Source organism: Panthera pardus, unplaced genomic scaffold (assembly GCF_024362965.1).
Source record: "Panthera pardus isolate Hobbes unplaced genomic scaffold, ASM2436296v1 HiC_scaffold_18, whole genome shotgun sequence".
Classification (NCBI taxonomy): domain Eukaryota; kingdom Metazoa; phylum Chordata; class Mammalia; order Carnivora; family Felidae; genus Panthera; species Panthera pardus.
In genome coordinates this window covers 11,478,173-11,499,874 of record NW_026526743.1, presented here as the reverse complement: position 1 = coordinate 11,499,874, position 21,702 = coordinate 11,478,173, and the positions used below count along the sequence as shown (strand labels likewise).

Below are 21,702 nucleotides of genomic sequence, written 5' to 3'. Positions count from 1 at the left end.
TTTTCACTTCACTTGCAATTACAGGGACAGTGTCTGAATTGGGAGTACAGATTATTTATGGTAAAGGAAGAAGACGAGGAGAGGGAGGGTGAGTGGAGGAAGAGGAGGAAGGAGGGAAGGAGAAAGGAAGGGAGGATGGGAAGAAAAAAGGAAGGAAAGGAAGAAAAAAAAAGAAACGTGGATAGTTTAAACTACTGAAAGCTATTATATAGTTCTGTAGTTCACAGATACACTCAAAAATGGTTCTGGGGGACATACCTTTGACAGGTGAAAGATGGCAGCAAAAACTGAGCTGGAAACACTGAAGTCTGAGAGGTAAGAAAATGAAGCTGAGCACACAGTGGGGCTGAGACACTGAATACAACAGGGTTTAGTCTCCAAAATGTAATTTCTTTCCAATCTTGAAAATTCTGATTATCTACTCTCAGGGAGAATGAAAACATTTAGAAAGATGAACAAGGATACTGTAATACCACGCTTATTCATGGCTCTAACAAACATTCGATAAACACCTACTGCATTTCAACCCCTATCTTAAGTACATGGAACAAATTTGAAAACAAGAGACAAAGACCTCAGCCATCAAGAAGCTTACACTCTACAGTATTCATGAAAGACGGGAAGAAATATGAAATATGAAAAAAAACCCAATGAATTATGTACAATGTTGGAATGTGTTAGGCACAATAGAAAAAGAAGATGAGGGTGCCGAGAAATGGGTCATGAGATGTAGTATTATACAGCTGAGAGAGGCTGATTTGGGCCCAGGTCTTACTTTATAAAGGCGACTTAGTGACAGCATGGACAGGTCAATGACATTGAGAGAAAAGTTTAATGTTATTCACTGTGTCTCTAGAAATGAGAGGCACAGCATACCACGAAAGGTCACAGAAGAAACGCTGGGATTTGTTTAGGAGGCAGAAGCAGGAGCCAAGGAAAGGCCTAGCCCAGAGACTTTATTGTGTTTTCCATGGGAAAGGCAGGGCAGAGCAGAGCAAACAGCTGAGAATTGGCTACTTTGAACAATTCCAGTGGACTTCAGGTTATAGGGGTGATCTCTAGTTACCCGACACCTAGCCCTGGGATGATTTAGGGCATGCAATTTTCTTCAGGAAACACTTAAATGAGTCAACATTCCTAGGTAATGGAGTCCCCCATTCAAGGTAAGCCACTGGGTGCTTTTATAAAACCTGAGCCCATGAAAAATATAAACACAGTTAAACTTCTTAAAGAGAGTGTGCAGATTTTCAATTAGAGGATGATGGGCTAATGAAGAAAAAGAACAGCTCTTTTTTTGAGGCACAATAATTCTCTTGAGTTTACTAGAGGCCAGAAAGGTATCATCATTTATCATACATAACAAACGTGTTGCTTAAATATATTGGACTAAAATGATCATTTAGGAGTGCCTGGGTGGCTCAGTTGGTTAAATGTCTGACTCTTGATTTCGGCTCAGGTCATGATCTCACAGTTTGGTTGGTGAGATCAAACCCCAAGTAGGGCTCTGCACTGACAGTGTGGAGCCTGGTTGGAATTCTCTCTCTCTCTATCTCTCTCTCTCTCTCTGCCTGTCCCCTGCTCACTCTCTCTCCCTGTCTCTCAAAATAAACTTTAAAAAATTGTATTTATATAATTTAAGTACGGGTTTTATTTTTATATACATTAAACTGTATTTTACATGAGGCAGTCTCAAAAATACAACAAATAAAATTAATTTTAATACAATTTTAGTTATAGACATCATAGAAATGCAGAATTGTACATTTACCCACATATACTTTTTAATTACCAAGTATTATGTTTATGAAGTTAGTCATCATAAAAGTCAAGTGATTAAAGATGTAAAATAAAAGTGAAATGAAATGAAACTCTTTGAAAGTTTCTTTTAAGTACCAACAACTGACAAAATTTTCTAAAAATTAATTTTATTTCACAAAAAATAATAATTTTCGAAGTCTATTAAAGAAAACCAGGGGCACCTGGGTGGCTCAGTCAGTTGAGCATCCGACTTTGGCTCAGGTCACAATCTCAGTGTTCACGAGTCCAAGCCCTGCATCAGGCTCTGTGCTGATAGCTCAGAGCCTGGAGCCTGCTTCGGATTCTGTGTCTCCCTCTCTCTCTGCCTTTCTCCCACTCATGCTCTGTCTCTCTCTCTCTCTCTCTCCAAATTAAATAAACATTAAAAAATTAAAGAAAACCAGAGCTGAACAGTAGTTAAAGCAGTATATGCAGATTTTAATAAGGAACAATTGTAATGGGGGGAAAGAGACCTCAGTATAGAAAGTAGCTCAATTCCAAATACAGCATGAACAACTAGGGGTTCATAGCCAAGAAGCAGTGTGGGAGTCAGTGGATGGAAAGGTACTAAGGGGAAATTTCATGGGTAAGGGGGATTCTTGCTGAAAGCAGGCCATGGTGATCAGTATCAACTGGGGGATGGTGGGATGAGCAATTTGATGAGATATTCAAGGAGCTATTAAGCAGAGGTGGATTCTGCCTACATCAACTTAATTGGATTCTTGCTACAATTGGACAATGCAAAGATGGGCACAGAAGTCCAAACGTTGAGGTCTAGTTGGGAATAGGATTCTGAGGAGCCTACTAAAGTTTGGTCAAGGAGAGACTCGTTGTCAGCTCTGACCCCTAAATATTGCTGAATTGGAAATGCATTGTTTTATCACTTATTTATTTAAGAGAAAAAACATACTGTAAACTAAGGTAAAAGAGAGCTAAACAATAATTTGTAGTAAATTATTCTAATTAAATTATTTTTATTTATTTTTATTTTTTTACTTTTTAAAACTTTTAATGTTTATTTTTGAGAGAGAGAGAGACAGAGTGCAAGCGGGGAGGGGCAGAGAGATTATCCAAAGCAGGCCCCAGGCTCTGAGCTATTAGCACAGAGCCCGACATGGGGTTCGAACTCAGACTGTGAGATCATGACCTGAGCTGAAGTCGGATAGTTAACTGTGGAGAATAAGCTTAGAAATCCCCGGGCTTACACCAATGGGTTAACAAGGCATAAAGAAATACAAAGCCACAGAATGCTCACACCCAAGTTCGGGTAAAAAAGACTGGCACTCCAAGAATAGGGAGGTGCAAAGGCACCCCAGAATATAGAGGGGATGCAAAGGCACCCCAGAATAGAAGGGAGTGCAGAGCCCCTGGAATAGAGAAGGAGGGACAAAGTCCCAAAATAGGAATGGGTGCAAAGACTCTCAATACAAAGGTATATAAGGTGAACAAGATTAGGCATGCGAGGCAAAAATGCCCCCCAATTTAGTACCATAGCAGAAAAGCTGCTTTCACAAGAGGAAGGGGCCAAGTTAGGTAAACTGGTGAATTCGGACTATGGACTGCTGTGCTGCAGGCAAAGCAGCCCAGAGCGGAGATGGTTAACAAAAGAAAAGGTGCCTTGTTAACCCTGAGGTTATTCCCCCTATCTGTCTCATCCCCCAGGCTAGCTAAGATAAACAGACACGGTGCCTCATATCTGCCATTAACAACCATCTACCCATCTGCCTGGTGCCAGGATTTTGTTTTATATTGACCCAAACCCCAAACACTGTATATCTTCAAAACCCCCGTTTTCCCTCACATCCCCAAGTTAATGCTCACAGTTTCTTTGTCTCTTTGTACATGCCCATCACGTTTGTAAGCCTTCTTATCTTAATAAATACAGGGCAAGGACCCTTATTTGGGGCTCATATCTTTTCCCGGACATTAGCCATCTCTTGCTTTAATCCTGCGTCCCACTCTTTTGCTGGCCAAAAGAGAACTTCAGACTTAGAGTCTACGACAGTTAACCAACTGAGCCACCCAGGCACCTGAAATTATTTTTATTTTTTATCACAATTTTGATTCTTTCAGTGGACAAAAATTCTGAGAGACCCATGATCTTTCCTATGAAAAGTTTTGATCATTGACACCACCTTCAACCCCTGCCAGAAGATACCACCTACCTTCCTCCCTCGCCACACTCTGCTAAACCTCATAAACTTCTTTTAATTCCTTTAAGTCCACCTGTGTTGGACCAATTTGGGGTATTCCCAGTCATTTTCTTCTCACTTGAAACACTTTTCACTCAATATGCTTTGACAATGCAATGAATCTTATGGATGTCACTTCAAAGTTTGAATCAACAGAACTAAACACAAAAATCCCCATGTCATTATCAGCATTACCTGATATTCTCCATTGAATAGCATTATATAATTTTATTTTTTTAAAGTTTTTTAAAATTTTATTTTGAGAAAGACAGAGACAGAGTGAGTGAGGGAGGGGCAGAGAGCAAGGGAGAGAGAGAGAATCTCAAGCAGGTTTTGCACTGCCAGTGCAGAGCCCGATGTGGAGCTCAAACTCATGAAACCGTGAGATCATGACCTAAGCCGAAAGCAAGAGTCAAATGCTTAATCAACTGAGCCACCAAGGCACCCTGTAGTTTTAGAAAGTCATCACTGAGATATTATTTATACCATGTTCATTTTTTGGAAATCTTATAAGCCGTATGAGGCCAGGGTTATTTTTGCTGTTATTCCATACTGAGTCCCTATGTGATAATAGATCATCTGGCATTAAACACGAGCATACAAACACACAAAAAAGTGATTAAATAGGGACCCCTGGGTGGCTCAGTGGGTTAGGCATCTGACTTTGGCTCACATCATGATCTCACAGTTTGTGGATTTCAGCCCTGTGTCAGGCTCTGTGCTGACAGCCCAGAGCCTGGAGTCTGCTTTGGATTCTGTGTCTCCCCCTCTCTCTGTCCCTCCCCTCTTTGCACTCTGTCTTTCTCTCTATCTCTCTCAAAAATGAATACATTTTTTTTTTTAAACCGGCAAAAGAAAAGTGATTAAATAAATGATAGGATGTCCTATAGGGAACTTACTGTTTTAGAGACCATACTTGAAAAATTATTTTTCTTCCCTAGAAGCAGAGAAAAACTGACAGGCACGGGTGTCACTGCCATAGAGCACGAAGGGGCTGAAGGTCGGGAAGCCTGAAGATGCCAAAGCAGAGATGTTCATCAGCCAGTGGCTTGGGTTCACAATAAGTGTTACCCAAAAGACAAAATGAAAGAGACAAAATAAAAGGAGATGCATATGCTCACCAGGGCCAGGATGGTGTGCGTGGCTCTGGCCTCGTGGGAGGGTTTGGGGGGAAGTCTGTTGCTGTGAATGTGTTGGACTTGTTGCTTGTGCCTGAGCAGGACAGAGACCATGGAGCCACTAGACCAGGCCATGAGGCCCAAACAAGTGACACCAATGAAGGAGAACATGACTGCATGTAGTAAAACAACAAATTTGTTTGGAATGGGTGAATTACAGTATTCATAAATTTTTTCCACACTCATGTTTTTGTTCTTTCTTGGTCCAGTAACATGCAAAGAAATAAAGATATTCAACAGGAGATGCAGGATCCAGCAGAGGAAACAGCAGAAGCCAAAGCACTTTGGGAATGTAACCTTGAGCTCCAACCACTTGGAGGTGTTAGTGTTGAGCTTAATGGCCTGGAAACCACTGAGCAGGCAGGTGGTGCTGAGGGAAACCCCTCTGGCCACTCGGTGAAAATAGAAGACAAGCTTACATCCAGCATCATCCAGAAAAGATTTCAACCCAAATGCTGCCATTGTCTGAGGAACTCCTGTATGAAAAAGAACCAAGTTGTTAGCTAGGACTAGCTGGATGAGAATCAAGTCTGTGGGTCTCAACATGTGCCTAGTGAGTGAAGTAAAGATATAAAGACAAAGAAGCAAGGAGTTTCCAAGGATCCCAACTCCAGTTTGGGTGAGGAAAACAATACCCAGTTTTAAGTTAGAGGAACCATTTCATCAATTTAAAAGGGATACTGGTGGCTGTTTTGATCTGAATCTCAGGAATCTGGAGACTAAAATAGAAAATTTTGTTACTCTCAATACACCAAGAAAACATCTTTAGTCATATAATTTCTCACCGCGATATGAATATATGAATATTTACACATGCCTTTCGTATGTGCAAAACAATTTTTTGCAGGACTGTTTGTAATTACAAAGATTGAAATCAACCAATGTTAATCAACAGGAGACTGAAGGAATCATACTGTATGTTCACAATGGGACACTAGGCAGCCATGATGGGTAAAGTTCTCTCTACTGCTGCGTTTCCAGGACACATCATCAGGTAAAAAATAGAAAGTGTCAGAATATTGTGTGCAGTTAGCTTATTTTTCTAATAAAGGGAGTATAACTACAATCCATTTATCTATGTGTATATGACCAAAATTTTAAACTAAAAGAATACATTTACAAGTTCTAAAAATGAGCACCTGCCTGCGTGGCTCAGTCGGTTAAGTGGCCAACTTTGGCTCAGGTCATGATCTCACAGCTCCAAGGTTTGTGGGCTTGAGCCCCACATCGGGCTCTGTGCTGACAGCTCAGAACCTGGAGCCTGCTTCTGATTCTGTATCTTCCTCTCTCTCTTCCCCTCTCCTGCTTACACTCTGTCTCTGTCTCTCTTTCTCTCTCTCTCTCTCTCTCAAAAATAAATAAGCATTAAAAAAATTTTTTTTTTTTAATGAGCACCTGTAGGTGATAGTGGAGAAAGAGCACAGGACAAAGTATGAAGTCAGACCACTCTCAATATACCTGGTTTGTGGCTTTGGTGCCACAATTCTTTTTTTACATATTTATCTAAATATATATGGTGACAAAAGTATTATAAAAATTCAGGCAAACATAAAAACAAACAAACTATATATGCTCATAAATGCATGCACATACATATACAGTGTATACATAACATTTTATTAAAAGATAATTAGAACTTCCTGAAGAAACGAATGAATCCACATCTGGGGTAGAAGTTACAGAAACTATCTCAGAACTTCCTATTGTAGAAGAAAACAAAAGAGCCACCCCAAACTACTGAGATTATGTAAACAGGATGCCAAGAGTTAACAGGAAGGATTCCCAATGACAAAGTGTGGGATATTTCCAGCTATTACTATTTCCAAATTGTAATCGTAACAAATTAAAACAAATAGGTTTTTAAAATGCATTTTTATCACTACTTTAAAAAATAACCTTACAGTTGGAGGATGATAGAAGACCAACACACTGAAAAGGAGAAAATAAAGGGAAAGGAGTAAGATCTTCTTTGCTATCTAAACTCTCTTTTTGTAAAAGTTTTAACCTAATAAAAGAAAAGGGGGACAGAGTGGAACGCCACCTAAATTGAGGCAATATTCATTAATGACTGTGGGACCCCTGAGGTGGCAGGACCTGTCATAATGGATGGGTCCAGAGGGCAATACAAGGGCCTCTGAATTTTTGCTGGAGGGAAGACCGGGCAGGTTTGCAGATGAAATGAGTGTGACCCTGGATGGTTTCTGCTGGAGCTGTGTGACAGGTTCATGTGGTTCCTATCATTACCTTCTTCTCTGGTGCAGATGTTTGAAAAGGTCTATATTAAAGTTGGAAAGGATTTGTTGTAATAACTGGCAAATACTAGGTTTGTTGTTTGCTCCAATTTTGTTCTTTCATTGTCTACAGCACCATGCTTTCTTATTTTGCGTATTTACCCTGTCACTTTCAGATATGAGTTCATTGAAAGCTATTGATCTTACTCTTTCTCTTAGTATTTTTCCTAAGCCAGCACCAACAATTTAAGTGCCCTCATTATGAAGAGAGGAAAGTGAAAAAAAGCAAAGCCAGCCACACAGGTAGAGCTGTAAAGTGAAAAATGCAAAACCCAACCAAGTGGGTTGGTATTTCCGAGCTCTGACCAATTTTTAACTGGTATTACCATATCAACAAACCCAGGCTGGTTTCTGCAATATTCTCAATTTTATAAAAACAAGCTTTCGGGGCGCCTGGGTGGCTCAGTCGGTTGAGCAGCCAACTTCGGCTCGGGTCATGATCTCACGGTCCGTGAGTTCGAGCCCCGCGTCGGGCTCTGTGCTGACAGCTCAGAGCCTGGAGCCTGTTTCGGATTCTGTGTCTCCCTCTGTCTGACCCTCCCCCGTTCATGCTCTGTCTCTCTCTGTCTCAAAAATAAATAAACGTTAAAAAAATAAAAATAAAAAATAAAACAAAAAAAAACCAAGCTTTTAATGAAAACACGATATAGGCAAGCAAAACACATCTATTGTTTAAAAATTTTTTAATGTTTATTTATTTTTGAGAGAGAGAGAGAGGCAGAGTGTGAACAGGGGAGGCACAGAGAGAGAGGGATACAGAATCTGATGCAGGCTCCAGGCTCTGAGCTGTCACCACAGAGCCTGATGTGGGGCTCGAACCCATGAACCATTAGATCATGACCTGAGCTGAAGTCGGAGGCTCAACCGACTGAGCCACCCAGGTGCCCCAAAACACATCTATTGTTTAGGAGTAACATCTGGGCTGCCAATCATGGGCCTCAGCAATAAAGATGCAGTGTATTAAGAAGGCACTGCCTCAAGGTTAAGCGTCCGACTTCGGCTCAGATCATGATCTCAGTTTGTGGTTCAAGCCCCAAGTCAGGCTCTGTGCTGACAGCTCAGAGCCTAGAGAGCCTGCTTCAGATTCTGTGTCTCCCTCTCTCTCTGCCCCTCCCCCACTCATGCTCTGTCTCTCAAGAATGAAAAAACTTAAAAAAAAGAAGATGATACTGCCTCAAGCACAGCTTTAATTTTTTCCAAAATTACTGGATATTGGGATTTTTTGCCTTTCTTTCCTTTTTTATTTTTGTATTATAGTGGTTAAGTATTAAAAATTATTCTGAGGGGCACCTAGGTGGCTCAGTCAGTTAAGCTTCCGGCTTTGGCTCAGGTCATGATCTCACAGTTTGTGGTTTGAGCCCTGCGTTGGGCTCTGTGCTGACAGCTCAGAGCCTGGAGCCTGCTTTGGATTCTGTGTCTCCCTCTCTCTCTGACCCTTCTCTCCTCATACTCTCTCTCTCTCTCTCTCTCTCTCTCAAAAATAAACATTAAAAAAATTTTTTTAATAAAAATATAAATAAATAAAAATCAGTAGGGAAGGAAAAGTTTATTTAATACATATTATTAAGATATCTGCATAGTTATGTGGAAAAAGAAACCTACATTTCTACTACATGCTATTTAACATGTATATACACGTTTATACACGTTATATACAAATAATAAGCATGTATATACACGTTTCTTAAATGTTAACTTAAAAAATTTTGTTTAAATATTTATTTTTTAGAGAGAGACAGAGTGTGAGTGGGGGAGGGGCAGAGAGAGAGAGAGACACAGAATCTGAAGCAGGCTCTAGGCTCCAAGCTATCAGCACACACCCTGATGCTGGGCTCCAACTTATGGACTTCCAGATCATGACCTGAGCCAAAGCCTGACACTTAACTGACTGAGCCACCCAGATGCACCCTAAATGTCTTAATATTTTAAAAATAAAAACATGTAGGGGCACCTGAGTGGTCAGTCGGTTAAGCATCCAACTTCAGCTCAGGTCATGATCTCGTGGTTCGTGAGTTTGAGCCCCGCATCAGGCTTTATGCTGACAGCTAGAGCCTGGAGCCTGCTTCGGATTCTGTGTCTCCCTCTCTCTCTGCCCCTTTCCCCCTCTTGCTCTGTTTCTCTCTCTCTCTCAAAAATAAATAAACATTAAAACTTTAAAAATAAATAAATAAATTAATTAATTAATTAAATAAAAACATATATATAAGTAAAAAACCTAAACGTAACAGATAAACCATATAGGATGTATATATTTTTTAAAATAATGACTTGTGATAAATATGTATGTAGTAAACAATCCATATGACAGAAGCCTAGTAACTTAAACTTATTGGAATATGTGAAAATGTACAATTTATATAAGATGAAAGGCATGATTAAATTAAAATATAAAGATGAAGAACAAAATAATAGAAAATATTTTACCTAAGAATAATGGAAAGGAGAGGCAATTAATAACATTCTAGATGCCACCTCTAATCATGAGATATATGATCATATATTTTCTAACATTGAAAGTTATATAAATAAGAATTTATTTTTAAAAATTTTTAATGTTTTTTCTTAGAAATTATCATGTAAATACATAATAAATTTAAAAGGAGATACCATTTATATGCAGGAATATACTCCTGTGCCAAATATTTAATCACATTCACATCTTCACTTTACATTATCATATTGTAATCTCACATAACCTCACCTAGATAAAGATTAAATGAATTAATTATGGTTTATCAGTCTAAAAATTTGTATAATGGTATAGGAGTAGGATCTTTCTATATATAAAATATTATTAGGTAAAAATGTTCAGTTCTATTATCCACATTTAATTAGATAGCAATTTTTTATAACCTTCTAAATGTTAGATGTTTCCAGAGAATTAAATTAGGATACATCAAACAAGAGTGGTCTTCAGTTTTGTAATAATATTTGTTATCGGGGAGCCTGAGTGGCTCAGTTGATTAAGTGGCCAAGTCTTGATTTCAGCTCAGGTCATGATCTCATGGGTTTGTGAGTTCAAGCCCCACATCGGGCTCTGCGTTGACAGAATGGAAACTGCTTGGGATTATCCCTCTCTCTCTCTTTCTCCCCCCGCTCCTCTGCTGGCTCATACATGCACGTGCATTTTCTCTCTCTCTCTCTCAAAATAAATAAATAAACTTTAACAAATAATATTTGTTAATAATAATATTAATAGGCAATAATTTATCAAATTAAAATTCATTATATAACTGACATTAACGTTTGGGAAACACTGGAATCTAAGAAAGTACATGCTAATGAATCAAAGCATTTCTGGAAGTATACACAATAACTGATAACAAATCATAAACCCAGTGACATGTGAGCTTAGGGAAGAGGGAGAGTGAGGAAGAAAAGAACATTTATTGTATGCATATGCATATAAATTTGTTCAAATATTTCTTGGGAAAAAGGTAGTAGGGTTTATAACTCCAGCTGAAAATTTTAGGAAATCACAGGTAAAATTAAATAAAATACACATTTGAAATTAACAAAGAGAAAGAGATAGGAGGGTTGCCCTTGAATCATAATTATAATAAAGTTTTATTTATAATAAATCGTAAAAATGAATTTTAATAATAATTAGATATTTCAATTGAGTAGGAGTGAGGAGAACAATGTTTGGGTAAATAACGTAGCACAAATGTTCTATGAATGCTCGAGCCACGTGTCCTTTAAGAAACACAGACATTCATGTACAAATAAAACCCCATCTCATTCCTTGAGCAAACTGCTTTCTGTAGAGGCACAATTAGGAACTGTATTGGACACATTTTACTTCCTGGGAAAGTGGCAGGATAATCTTACTAACAGCTCCCCTGACTAGGATCTTTGTGGTTAGAACAGACCAATTTATTATTGCTTGTGAGGTTGAGTTTGAATAATGACTTTTGAAATCACAATGGATTCAAAGCAACTGATAAAGTTCAGGGAAAGTTCTAGTTAAATGTCAGGGTCACATGTAGATTTTAACACAGTAATATTATCCGATGATTTCTGCTCCCAAATCCCAAAAATTCAGAGGGCTATGACCAAGAAGGCAGAAGACAGACATCAGGCAGCCTCCAGACAGGAATGTTGGGTCTCTACTTCTCAGGAACCCTTAGAAAATATCCCTTCTGTATATATTTGTGCCCATTTTCTCTCCCCAGGAAAATAAGATTATATTCACACACAATATTTCTTAAAATGTTTTCTTAGCAGTATCATTTTTCTCTAAGACTCTCTCTTGATCTAAAAGGAAGTTCTCCTTACCAAATGTCATTCCCCACCAAACCAGCAGATTTTAGAGTCCAATCTGGAGCATGTGTGCAAAGGTGGTATCTTATCCGAGATAAAGGTCTGGGACACCATGATCTCATCTCTTTGCTGGGAAGTGATGATCACCAATAATTGCAGTGACAGTGTCTGCATGGAGAGTTGAAATTACCTCTGGAAAAAAAAAGTAAAAGCTACAAATTACTAGGAGCTATTAGTAGTGATTAATTATCTCAGAAAGAAAGAAAAAGCAGGAACAGCCACGGGAAAACAAAGCTAAGTTTTCTGAAAAGTATCAGGTGGAAATGACAGGTGAGATGAGGATGCTCACCTTGTGTGTGTGTGAAGTGACAGAAGGAAGCTTCATTCAAGGCTGGTCTGTGATTCTGGCCAACCTGAGGATGTTACCTCTCAAATATGATTCTTACACTGCCCATATTCTGAAAGAGGAAAAGAAAGAACCATTAAGTAAAAATTACTAAAGTATTAAAAATGAATATGAAGAAAGTGAGGCAAATTTTTAAAAAGATTTTATTTTTAAATAATCTCTACACCCAACATGGGGCTTGAACCCACAATCCCAAGATCAAGAGTCACATGCACTACTGACAGAGCCGGCCAGGCACTCCCAAGGCAACTTTTATTTACTACTTCAATAAACAGATGTTAAGCACCTGAAATGTAGATAATACATTATCCTTGGTGTAAGTGATCTATAGAGGGCAAGAGGAAGGGGGAAGGTAGAAGAGAACTTACCTGTATTGAAACAGGTATTAGATAATAATAATATCTAATATCTAGTATTATCTAATAAATAGTAAATATTCAGTATGCTATATGATGACAGGTGCCTTGAAGGGGAGTAAAATGGAGTTGGGGGATGAGCAGGGAATGAGAGGGTAGAGTAGTAAGGGAGACCTGACGGCAAATGGAAACTTCAGGCAAGACTTGAATAAAGATGAAGTAAGCCATGCAGCATTTTTGAGTATATGACCCAAGCACAGGTATCAGCCAGTATCATTGTGTCGAGCAAAGTCTGGTACTGATGCCTATGGAATGAGATGAATGAGCCACAGGGTTTAAAAGTGCTCAGAGAGAGGGGCGCCTGGGTAGCTCAGTCAGTTGAGCGTCCGACTTCGGCTCAGGTCATGATCTTGCATTTCGTGAGTTCGAGCCCTGTGTTGGGCTCTGTGCTGATAGCTCAGAGCCTGGAGCCTACTTCGGATTCTGTGTCTCCCTCTCTCTGCCCCTCCCCCACTCATGCTCCATCTCTCTCTGTCTCTCAAAAATGAATAAACGTTAAAAAAAAAAAAAAAGTGGTCGGAGAGAAACATGGGCTAAAGACCTGTGTAGCTCCTCAAGCTCTTGTAAGAATTCTGAATTTTCTCCAAGTAAAATGAGGAGGGCTTCTGGGATCTTGCTCAAATACGGACATTACCTGATTCATACTTTGAAAGGGTCACGTTGGCTGAAGCGTTGACAACAGACTTGAGAAGAAAAAGCATAGGATCAAGATCAGTTGATGACCGCTGCAGAAATTCAGATAGGGCATGGTGGCTCTTACCAGGCTGAGGGCAGGCATGGCGGCGCAAAGGGGTCAGATTCATGATATGTTCTGAAAGTAGACCCAATCAGATTTCCTGTAGGACTGGTTCTGCGGTACGAGAAAAGGAATGAGTCGAGAACGAGCCCTGGATTTTTAGTCTGAGCAACTGGAAGGATGGAGTCGCTATCAAGTGAGAGTGGGACAGCTGCGGTCAGAGCAGAGTGAGAAGCAAGCTCACACGGACACCACCAAATGCTGGTGAGGAGGTGGAGCAACGGGCACTCTCATTCGTCGCTGGCAGGGAAGCAAAAGGGCACAGTCACTTTGGAAGACAGTCTGGCAGTTTCCTACAAGACTGACGGGCTTGCCAGGCAATCCAGCAATCGCATTCCTTGGTATATACCCAAATGTGTTGAAAACACATCCACACAAAAACCTGCACACGGATGTATACAGGCAACTTTATTCACAACTGGCAAAACTTGGAAGCAATCAAGATGTCCTTCATTAGGTGAATGGATAAATAAACTGTGCTCTGTCCAGACAATGGAATATCATTCAGCACTTAGAACGAGAGAGAGAGCGAGCACTGTCAAGCCATGAAAAGACAGTGGAGGATACTTAAACACATATTACTAAGTCAAAGAGGCCATTCTGAAAAGGCTACAAACTGTATAACATTCTGGAAAGGCAAAACTATGGAGACAATAAAAATATCAGTCGTTGCCAGAGGTTAGGCAGGAGGGAGGGACGATTAGGTGGAGAATTTTTAGGGCAGTAAACCGAAATTTTAGGGGAGTGAAACTAATTTGTATAACTATAATGGTGGACACATGTCATTATACATTTATCCAAACCCATGAAATGTACAAGAGTAAACCTTAATGTAAATCATGGTCTTTGAGTGATAACATGTCTTTGTAGGTTCATCAATCATAACAACTGCACCACTGTAGTGCTGGAGTTAATAATGAGACAGACTATGTGTATGTGAGGGCATGGGATATATGGGAAATCTCTGTAGTTTCCTGTTAATTTGGCTATGAAGCTAAAACTACTCTTTAAAAAATAGTTTATTTAAAAAAAATTTTTTAAAGAGAGTTCGGAGAAGTTTAAGTGTGGAGTCTGTCATGTCTACCAGATGTCCAGAAATAGGTTTTGCAAATAGATCATTAGATAGCTGAGCGCTGTATTTTTCAATGGAGATACACACTTTAAAGTTTTGAGCTTATCATATTATTTATAATCATGCCATTGCATAAGATCACCAAAAAGCAGATACAGATTAAGAGATGACTGTTAATTGGACCCTCATTCATTACAATACTAAGAGAATATATATTTTTTTCTTCTCGAGCCAGCATATTCAGTTAAGAATACAAAACAACAGGGGCATCTGGGTGGCTCAGTTGGTTGAGCATCCAATTTCGACTCGGGTCATGATCTCACGGTCCGTGAGCTCGAGCCCTGCGTCAGGCTCTGTGCTGACAGCTCAGAGCCTGGAGACTGCTTCGGATCCTGTGTCTCCTTCTCTCTCTGGCCGTCCCTGCTCATGCTCATGCTCTGTCTCTCTCTCTCTCAAAAATAAACATTATTAAAAAAAAAAAAAAAGAATACAGAACAACAACAAAAACCCAGTGGTGCCAAAAGCCACTAAAAAAAACTTTAAGGAAAAATTTAAATGTCATTAATGTGTTCATAAGTTCATTGATGATGATGAAGCTGTGAAGACAAACTTTCATACGAATGAGTAGGAAACACACAGGAGTTGAGATAAAAAACAAAAAGAGAGAGAAAGTGCTTGTGAAAATTTAGCCATAGAGAGTGAGGGAGAGCAAAGCTAGGTAAGAAAATGTACTAGATCAGAGTGAAGGGTAGTTATTTTATGAAGTACACAGACTTACTGATTTTTGTACTTTTGTACTTTTTGTAAAGGCGATTAAGAGACTGAAGATCAGTGAGGGGTGGGTTTGTCAGTCAAGAGATGTGATAGACCAAGAACAAAACCCCTTAAAAGTTAAGACATGGGGAGGTCATCTTTAAGTGTCAATAATCAAGGAATTGACCCTACATTGAAGGGAGGCATCATTTCCGTTTCAACACAGGGAGCCCATAAGAGAATTGTTTTAGATTTATGAGGCAGAAGATGTTGTCAAATGATACCAAATAATGATTTTTATGTTTATTTATTTTAGAGACAGAGAGAGACCACAGGTGGGGGAGAGGCAGAGAGAGAGGGAGACACAGAATCCAAAGCAGGCTCCAGGCTCTGAGTTGTCAGCACAAAGCCCAACACGGGGCTCAAACTCATGAACCCCGAGATCATGACCTGAGCCAAGTCGGACGCTTGACCGACTGAGCCACCTAGGTGCCCCCCAAATAATGATTTTCTATTCTCTGTATAAAGGTGGCAGAATATTAACATAGACAAAAGTAATCCTGGAAGAACGTTACAAAGTTAAAAATTGATTTATTTGGCATTCTTGAGATTTTCATGACTATACTGAGCTAGGAACCCACCAAGGTGGACAGGCAAGTAACGGGAGAGGAAAAGGAGCTGCCCTCCTCCAGAGGACAGCTGGAGGATTCGGGTAAGGTCCTGATCAGGCTTTGGGAAGCTTTTAAGTGACAGATCATAACATCAGCTCTTTGAGCAGACTGACCTCTTTACAGGTAATTATTAGGACAATGCAGGATAGAACAGAGGTCCTGGATTATCTGGATTCCCCAACTCAGGGATGAGAGGTTTGAAGGTAGTGGCAACAAGCCTAGGAAGGAATCAAAATATAGTCTTTTTTAGCTGATGGCAACGGTGGAATGTTAGAGCATTGACTGCTGTGGTGTAGGGAGTTACAAGGCTCTAAATGGTAGAGAACGTGTTTGTGACCCCAGATGGTGGATCTGGCTTTCCCTCTACCTGTGGCCAGCGTATGCTCTGTGATATCAATGGCTGCCATGTGCCACTGGGCCGACGGTCATTGGGGTAGGGGGCAAGTATGCTTCCCTAATTGTTTGGATCCAGTGGTTTCGCTGTAAGGAAAGTTCCCATTGGAACCCTAAATAGGAACCAGGTACTCTGCCACAAATAGCCTATGACGCACCCTGAAGATGCTACTGAGTCCACACAACTGAAGTGGGGTTAGTGACAAAGCAAAAATAAGATTTCAAGGAGCCCTTAGCATCTGGATGTCACCTTAAAGATTGCAGATTTGGGGTAAAAAACCAGTAACAAAACACCTTAGACTCCTAGCTTAGCTTTGCAACATGTGTTCTCCTTAAAACAAAAGAGAACTAGTGAGGCTTTGTTTCTGATATGGTGTCTGAGCAAATGGAACACGGAGAATGCAAAGTTTCTCTGGGCTGATAAAAATGTAGGTGGACGTTGCGCAATTAGGAAGTCACCATCAATGGTCTCAATCAAATTTCCATGCAGAGATAAGCCTTAAGTTGAACTCTGAGCTTAATGGTAATTATTGACGAGAACTTTTAAAACTGGTTTCAACACTCATATATCTCAGTGATTTCAGTCAGAGTAAGATTAAGCACTATGTATTGTCCTAATTCATTAAGAAAAATTTTTATGTTTTATTCTTGAGAGAGAGAGAGAGAGAGAGAGAGAGAGAGAGAGAGAACAAATGGGAAGGGCAGAGAGAGAGGGAGACACAGAATCCAAGAAGCAGGTTCCAGGCTCTGACGTGGGGCTCGAACCTGTGAACCACAGGACCATGACCTGAGCCGAAGTCGGATGCTTAACCGACTGAGCCACCCAGGTGTCCCTTTCTAATTCATTTTAAAAAATCGGGCCTTAACGTCAGGTTCAAGCATAATTCAAACACTGCTGATTTCTATCACTATGACTGGGCGAAATTATGACGTCCTAGCCTTTTTACTTCCAAAAGCATTGTTGGTTGTCACAACTGTGCCCTCCTCAGGGCAATCTTTGGTCCTACAAAAAATCCTGGCACTCAGGTCACAAATTAGGACCACAGACCTTTCTTAGAAGGCCTTATGCAGTATCTGGCTTTTTCTGATAGCAAATGTGTCATTCTAACACCAACTGGGTGTTCAATTCAATTCAATTCTGACACTTATCCCCACTCGATCCTACAGTTAAGGACTCCATCCCACAACTGTCTCTTCAGATGGCAGCCACAAATGGGGTCCCAGGTTAACCCCACTTCTGCCAGTCTGACTACAAATTTAGTGTTGCCTTGAGTCCCCACTCAGGTTTGATAATTTGCTAGAATAACTCACAGTACTCAGGAAAATGCTATATTTACTATTAGTCTACTATAAAGGACACACGTTAACAACCGGATAAAGAAGTACACAGGGTGAATTCCATAAGAACCCCAAGCACAAGAACCCCTATCCCAGTGGAATCAGTGTGCACTCCCCTCCTGGCTGGACAGTGTGAAACCTTATTGTCTAGAGGTTTTTAACAAGGTGTCATTACATAGCCATGGTTGACTAAATCATTGGCAATTGGTGGATGAACTCAACCTCTCACACACCTTCCCATCCCCAGATGTCAAAGGTAGGGCTTAAAATTCAAACCTTCTAATGTCTGGTGACCAGCCCCGATCCTGAAGTTCCTTTATTGGCCTCCATCTTGAGTCATTTCACTATCATACAAAAGACAGTCTTATCACTCAGGAAGTCCCAAGGGTTTTAGAATCTCTGTGCTAGGAAGTAGGGACAAACACCAAATATTTATTATTATGTTTGTTTTTAAACCAGACAGGAAGGCAGATAAGGTAAAAACTATAGTGAATGGGTAGTCTGTGATGTCATACTGTCCCCATGATGTCTCAAGAAAGCTGTCCACCTCTCCACAATGGCAGAGCCCAATTCTGTTTTCAACCCAGCCCGCACAATAAACAAAAATCTTAAGATTAAAGGTCACTTAATAAGACTTTTATTATTGCACAAACCAGAGCAAATGTGAGACACACAGGTCCCAGATCAGTGAGTTGGAGGCTGGAAAACCTATAAAAAATATTGCATGAGACCAATTAACACCATGAAGGTAAAACTTTACAAACTCAGCAGTTCCTAGACTGGATCCTTTCAGCAAAAAGTGGGTCAGGTCCCTGCCATACTAGTCAGAAGAAAGCGAATGAGAACCCCCAGGGGATCAGATTATGATTTTCACTAGAGGATGGGAGACAGAGTGCAAACATCTGTCTTCCCTAAGCATGCTGAGGTGACACGCGTGCCGTAAGGACCTGCCAGGTGTCAGAGGCAAAATGACTTCTACTACCACCTGGCAGTGACATAATTCTGGCAAGGTCTGCGCAGGTCAGAATATGAAATGCAGCTCCTGAAAACTTCTCACAACTGGAATACACAGCAGATGGCTCTGCACAGATGCTCTCTAGTGTTGTTACGCTGAACAAAGAGCACGTTCGCTGAAGGTTTAAGGCCACCATCTTAAGTGGAATTTCTTTCTCATGCTCAATGAGTTTAGATCTTTGGCTGAACTTCTTCCACATTTGCTGATTCATAAAACTAACGTGGGTCGTGAAGTTTTGGTGTTAGAGCAGACTGTTTAATGAACTTTCTTGTGCTGGCTGCACTCCTGAGGCCTTTATCTAGTGTGAAGTTTATGGTGTTGAATGAGGCTGTAGTTTTGGCTAAAGGATTTTCCACATTCGTTGCACTCATAAGGCCTTTCTCCAGTGTGAATTCTCCGATGTAGAATAAGGCTGAAGCTTTGGCTAAAGGACTTCCCACATTCACTACATTCATAAGGCCTTATTCCCGTGTGAACTCTCCGATGCTGAATGCAACTGGAGCTTTGTCTAAATCCTTTCCCACATTCATTGCACTCATATGGCCTTTCTCCAGTGTGAACTCTCTGGTGCTGGATGAGGATAGAGCTTTGGCTAAAGGACTTTCCACATTCGCCACATTCATAAGGCTTTGCTCCAGTGTGAATTCTCCGATATTGAACAAGGCCGGAGCTTTGTCTAAAAAATTCGCCACATTCAGCACACTCACAAAGCCTTGCTCCGGTGTGAATTCTCTCGTGCCGAACAAGTTTGGATTTGCACCCAAAAGCTTTCCCACATTCACTACACACATAAGGCCTTTCTCCAGTGTGAGTACGGTGGTGCTGAACAAGTTTATACTTGAACCTGAAGGCCTTTCCACATTCACTGCACTCAAAAGGCTTTACTCCAGCGTGGACTGTCTTATGCTGAACAAATGTATGCTTGTAGCTGAAGGTTTTCCCACAGTCACTGCACTTAAGTGTGAATTCTCTGATGCTGAACAAGGGTACGTTTACGACAGAAGGCTTTTCCACATTCGCCACATCTGTAAGAACTTTTTCCAGTGCGAAAGACTTCCTCACACTTAGTACTGCTGTGTATACTCACAGCACTGGCCACACTGGCCAGGAAGTCCTTTTCAACCTCCCCACAGGTGAAAGGCTTCCCTAATGAATGGCCTCTACAGGTCTTCGCAAAGGAAGCCCTGTCCATGTCCTTGCTATAGGGCTTTTTCCCACCGTGCTCATTCTGGTGTTGGCGAAGATCTGCACTGAAACAGAATCATTTCCCACGTGCCACACGTGTGTAGGATTTCTGCCTGGTATGTGTTCCCTGAAGCTCAGCCAGGTACAAAATATCCTTCATGACAGGAACACACATCTCACAGAGATGAAGCTTCTGGGTGGATAGATTTGGCCCCGAAGTCCTGCTTGGTGGTGTTCTTCCCAGAGAAACATTCTGTCCAGAAGGGGCCTCTTCATCGTCTATCCCACAAAAATAATCTGAAAACAGAGAAATGCTAGTCAAGTACACGTGGGGACGGGTGGCAGCCACGTTACAAACATGTGCCTGACACACCCAGGAATGAATGCGTGAGGCTGTTTTCAGGATGAGGGAGCTGGGAGGCAAGGTGAGGAAGGGGCTGTTTTGCAGTACTGGACTCTAAAAGGTCACGGAAGTAGGAAGGCCTCGCAAGGCGGAACGAGGAGGAATGGGATGTAGCACGGTGGAGAGAGGCAGCCGGGGTTTCCGACTTGCTCCTCTGAGGACGACCCCCAGGAGGGCTGCTGCTCACACGTGAGTGTTGTGAAGAAGCTCTGGTCCAGGAACAGAAAAGTCAGATTGCTAGTGAGTAGCTGGTGTTGAAGGACATTTGAGGATACGCGCTCACCATCCGCTACGCACGAGCCAATGCGGGGGCCCTGCAGAGGCAGCAGTGGAAAGGAGCAGGCAGCAGACAGATGCCAGGAGGTTGGGAGCAGCTAGGGGCCAGAAGTCAGTAAAAAGGACAAACTGGCCAAGCGTCAAGAACAGGGAAGAAAAGGTGGAAATGAGGTGTGGCCAGTGGAAATGGCACCAAAACACTGGTTTGAACAGATTGCTGGTATGATGTGAACACGGTCCCGATGTCATGTCTTCCCTCAGCTGCCACTCAGCAGGGCCAGGCCCCCTCCAGCCCCTTGTCCCTTGGCGGGAGTGGTATCTATTCTGTGAAGCAGCCAGAACTCTCCCCGACACCCCTAATGGAGCAACTACACAGGACTAGGATAACCAAGTCCTAAGGGAAAGACAGGACAGGTAGGTGGCCTGTACCAGCCCAGCTTATGACATGACAAAGCAAAGAAAACTGAACGCTACAAAAAGAACCTCAGACAAAGGTCTCACAGAACAGCTCATCGTGCATGTAAGCAGTGTCCGTGTCAGTGACGGCAATTCCTGGCACGTGCAGGCGTGCAGGACTGTCAGAGGGAGCAAAACCTGAGGTAAGTAGGTACCAGGGATCTGCAGAAGCCACGCAGCTAGGGAGGGGGCAAGCCAGGTGGGGTCCATTCGGCTGATGGCCAAGACTGCCTAGGATTCCCTAGAACCCTTTCCTACCAGGAAAGGCAGCGGGTACCGGGGTAGCAGGGAGAGAAGACGGCAGTACCTCCCAGTCATAGCAACAACAGCACCTACCCAGGAGACGAGGAAGGACGCGGTGGCCATGGTCTGGATGTAAAGACACAGCGGCCCCTCGGGAAAAGCAGAAAGGCAAAGTCACTACCCAGGTCACTGGTGGGTGTGAGGGCCTTACCCAGGGAGATTACAAGTGCCAAGTTCTCCAGCATCACATTGTGGTACAGGCGTCTCTGAACCTCATCAAAGAGACCCCATTCCTCCCAGGAGAATACATGACCATGTCCTCCAAAGTCACACTGTCCTGTCATGTTGGGGACAGATGAAACCACAGCCTCCTGAGGACCCACAATTCAAACCCACACATCTACCCCATGCCCATCCTCTTCCCAAGCTCCCCACCTCAGCAGAGAAACCCAGTTCTGCTGGTTCTACTCTTTCTTCATGGTTCTATTAACCAAATGCCCAGCCCTCAACAAGTGCAGCCAGGTAGGCATAGAGACACCATCTACACTCGGGAATATG

The 21,702-nt window shown here is 41.6% G+C and overlaps 3 protein-coding genes across 8 annotated transcripts in view; all 3 read right to left on the bottom strand.

Annotated features, from left to right (window-relative positions):
* Positions 1-4,962: 4,962 nt before the first annotated feature.
* LOC109259374 (vomeronasal type-1 receptor 1-like) lies at positions 4,963-13,565 on the bottom strand. Its single transcript, XM_053906313.1, has 3 exons — positions 13,178-13,565; positions 11,737-11,913; positions 4,963-5,643 (listed from the first exon to the last, which is right to left on the bottom strand). The coding sequence occupies exons 2-3, from the start codon at positions 11,744-11,746 to the stop codon at positions 5,057-5,059; spliced, it is 597 nt and encodes a 198-aa protein (XP_053762288.1). The 5' UTR covers positions 11,747-11,913; positions 13,178-13,565; the 3' UTR covers positions 4,963-5,056.
* A 4,615-nt stretch (positions 13,566-18,180) lies between these two features.
* Positions 18,181-19,773, bottom strand: LOC128778052 (zinc finger protein 211-like). The gene is given in 2 exon segments (XM_053906310.1): positions 18,181-19,539; positions 19,541-19,773. Coding segments are annotated over 2 exon segments (897 nt in total). The 3' UTR covers positions 18,181-18,875.
* A 69-nt stretch (positions 19,774-19,842) lies between these two features.
* LOC109259357 (zinc finger protein 530) overlaps positions 19,843-21,702 on the bottom strand; it is a 36,741-nt gene continuing 34,881 nt past the window's right edge. Inside the window, exons 2-3 of one of the 6 annotated variants that reach the window (XR_008423393.1) lie at positions 21,238-21,294; positions 19,958-20,063 (exon numbers count right to left, since the gene is read on the bottom strand). Coding sequence is in view for 1 of the 6 variants with exons in the window: in XM_053906286.1 (XP_053762261.1) it covers positions 19,843-20,063 (221 nt within the window). In the remaining 5 variants the exon portion in view is untranslated. Of the gene's footprint in view, positions 20,064-21,237; positions 21,295-21,355; positions 21,482-21,702 lie in introns of all 6 variants that reach the window. The other 5 variants (XR_008423395.1, XM_053906286.1, XR_008423394.1 and 2 more) reach the window with 5 other exon arrangements.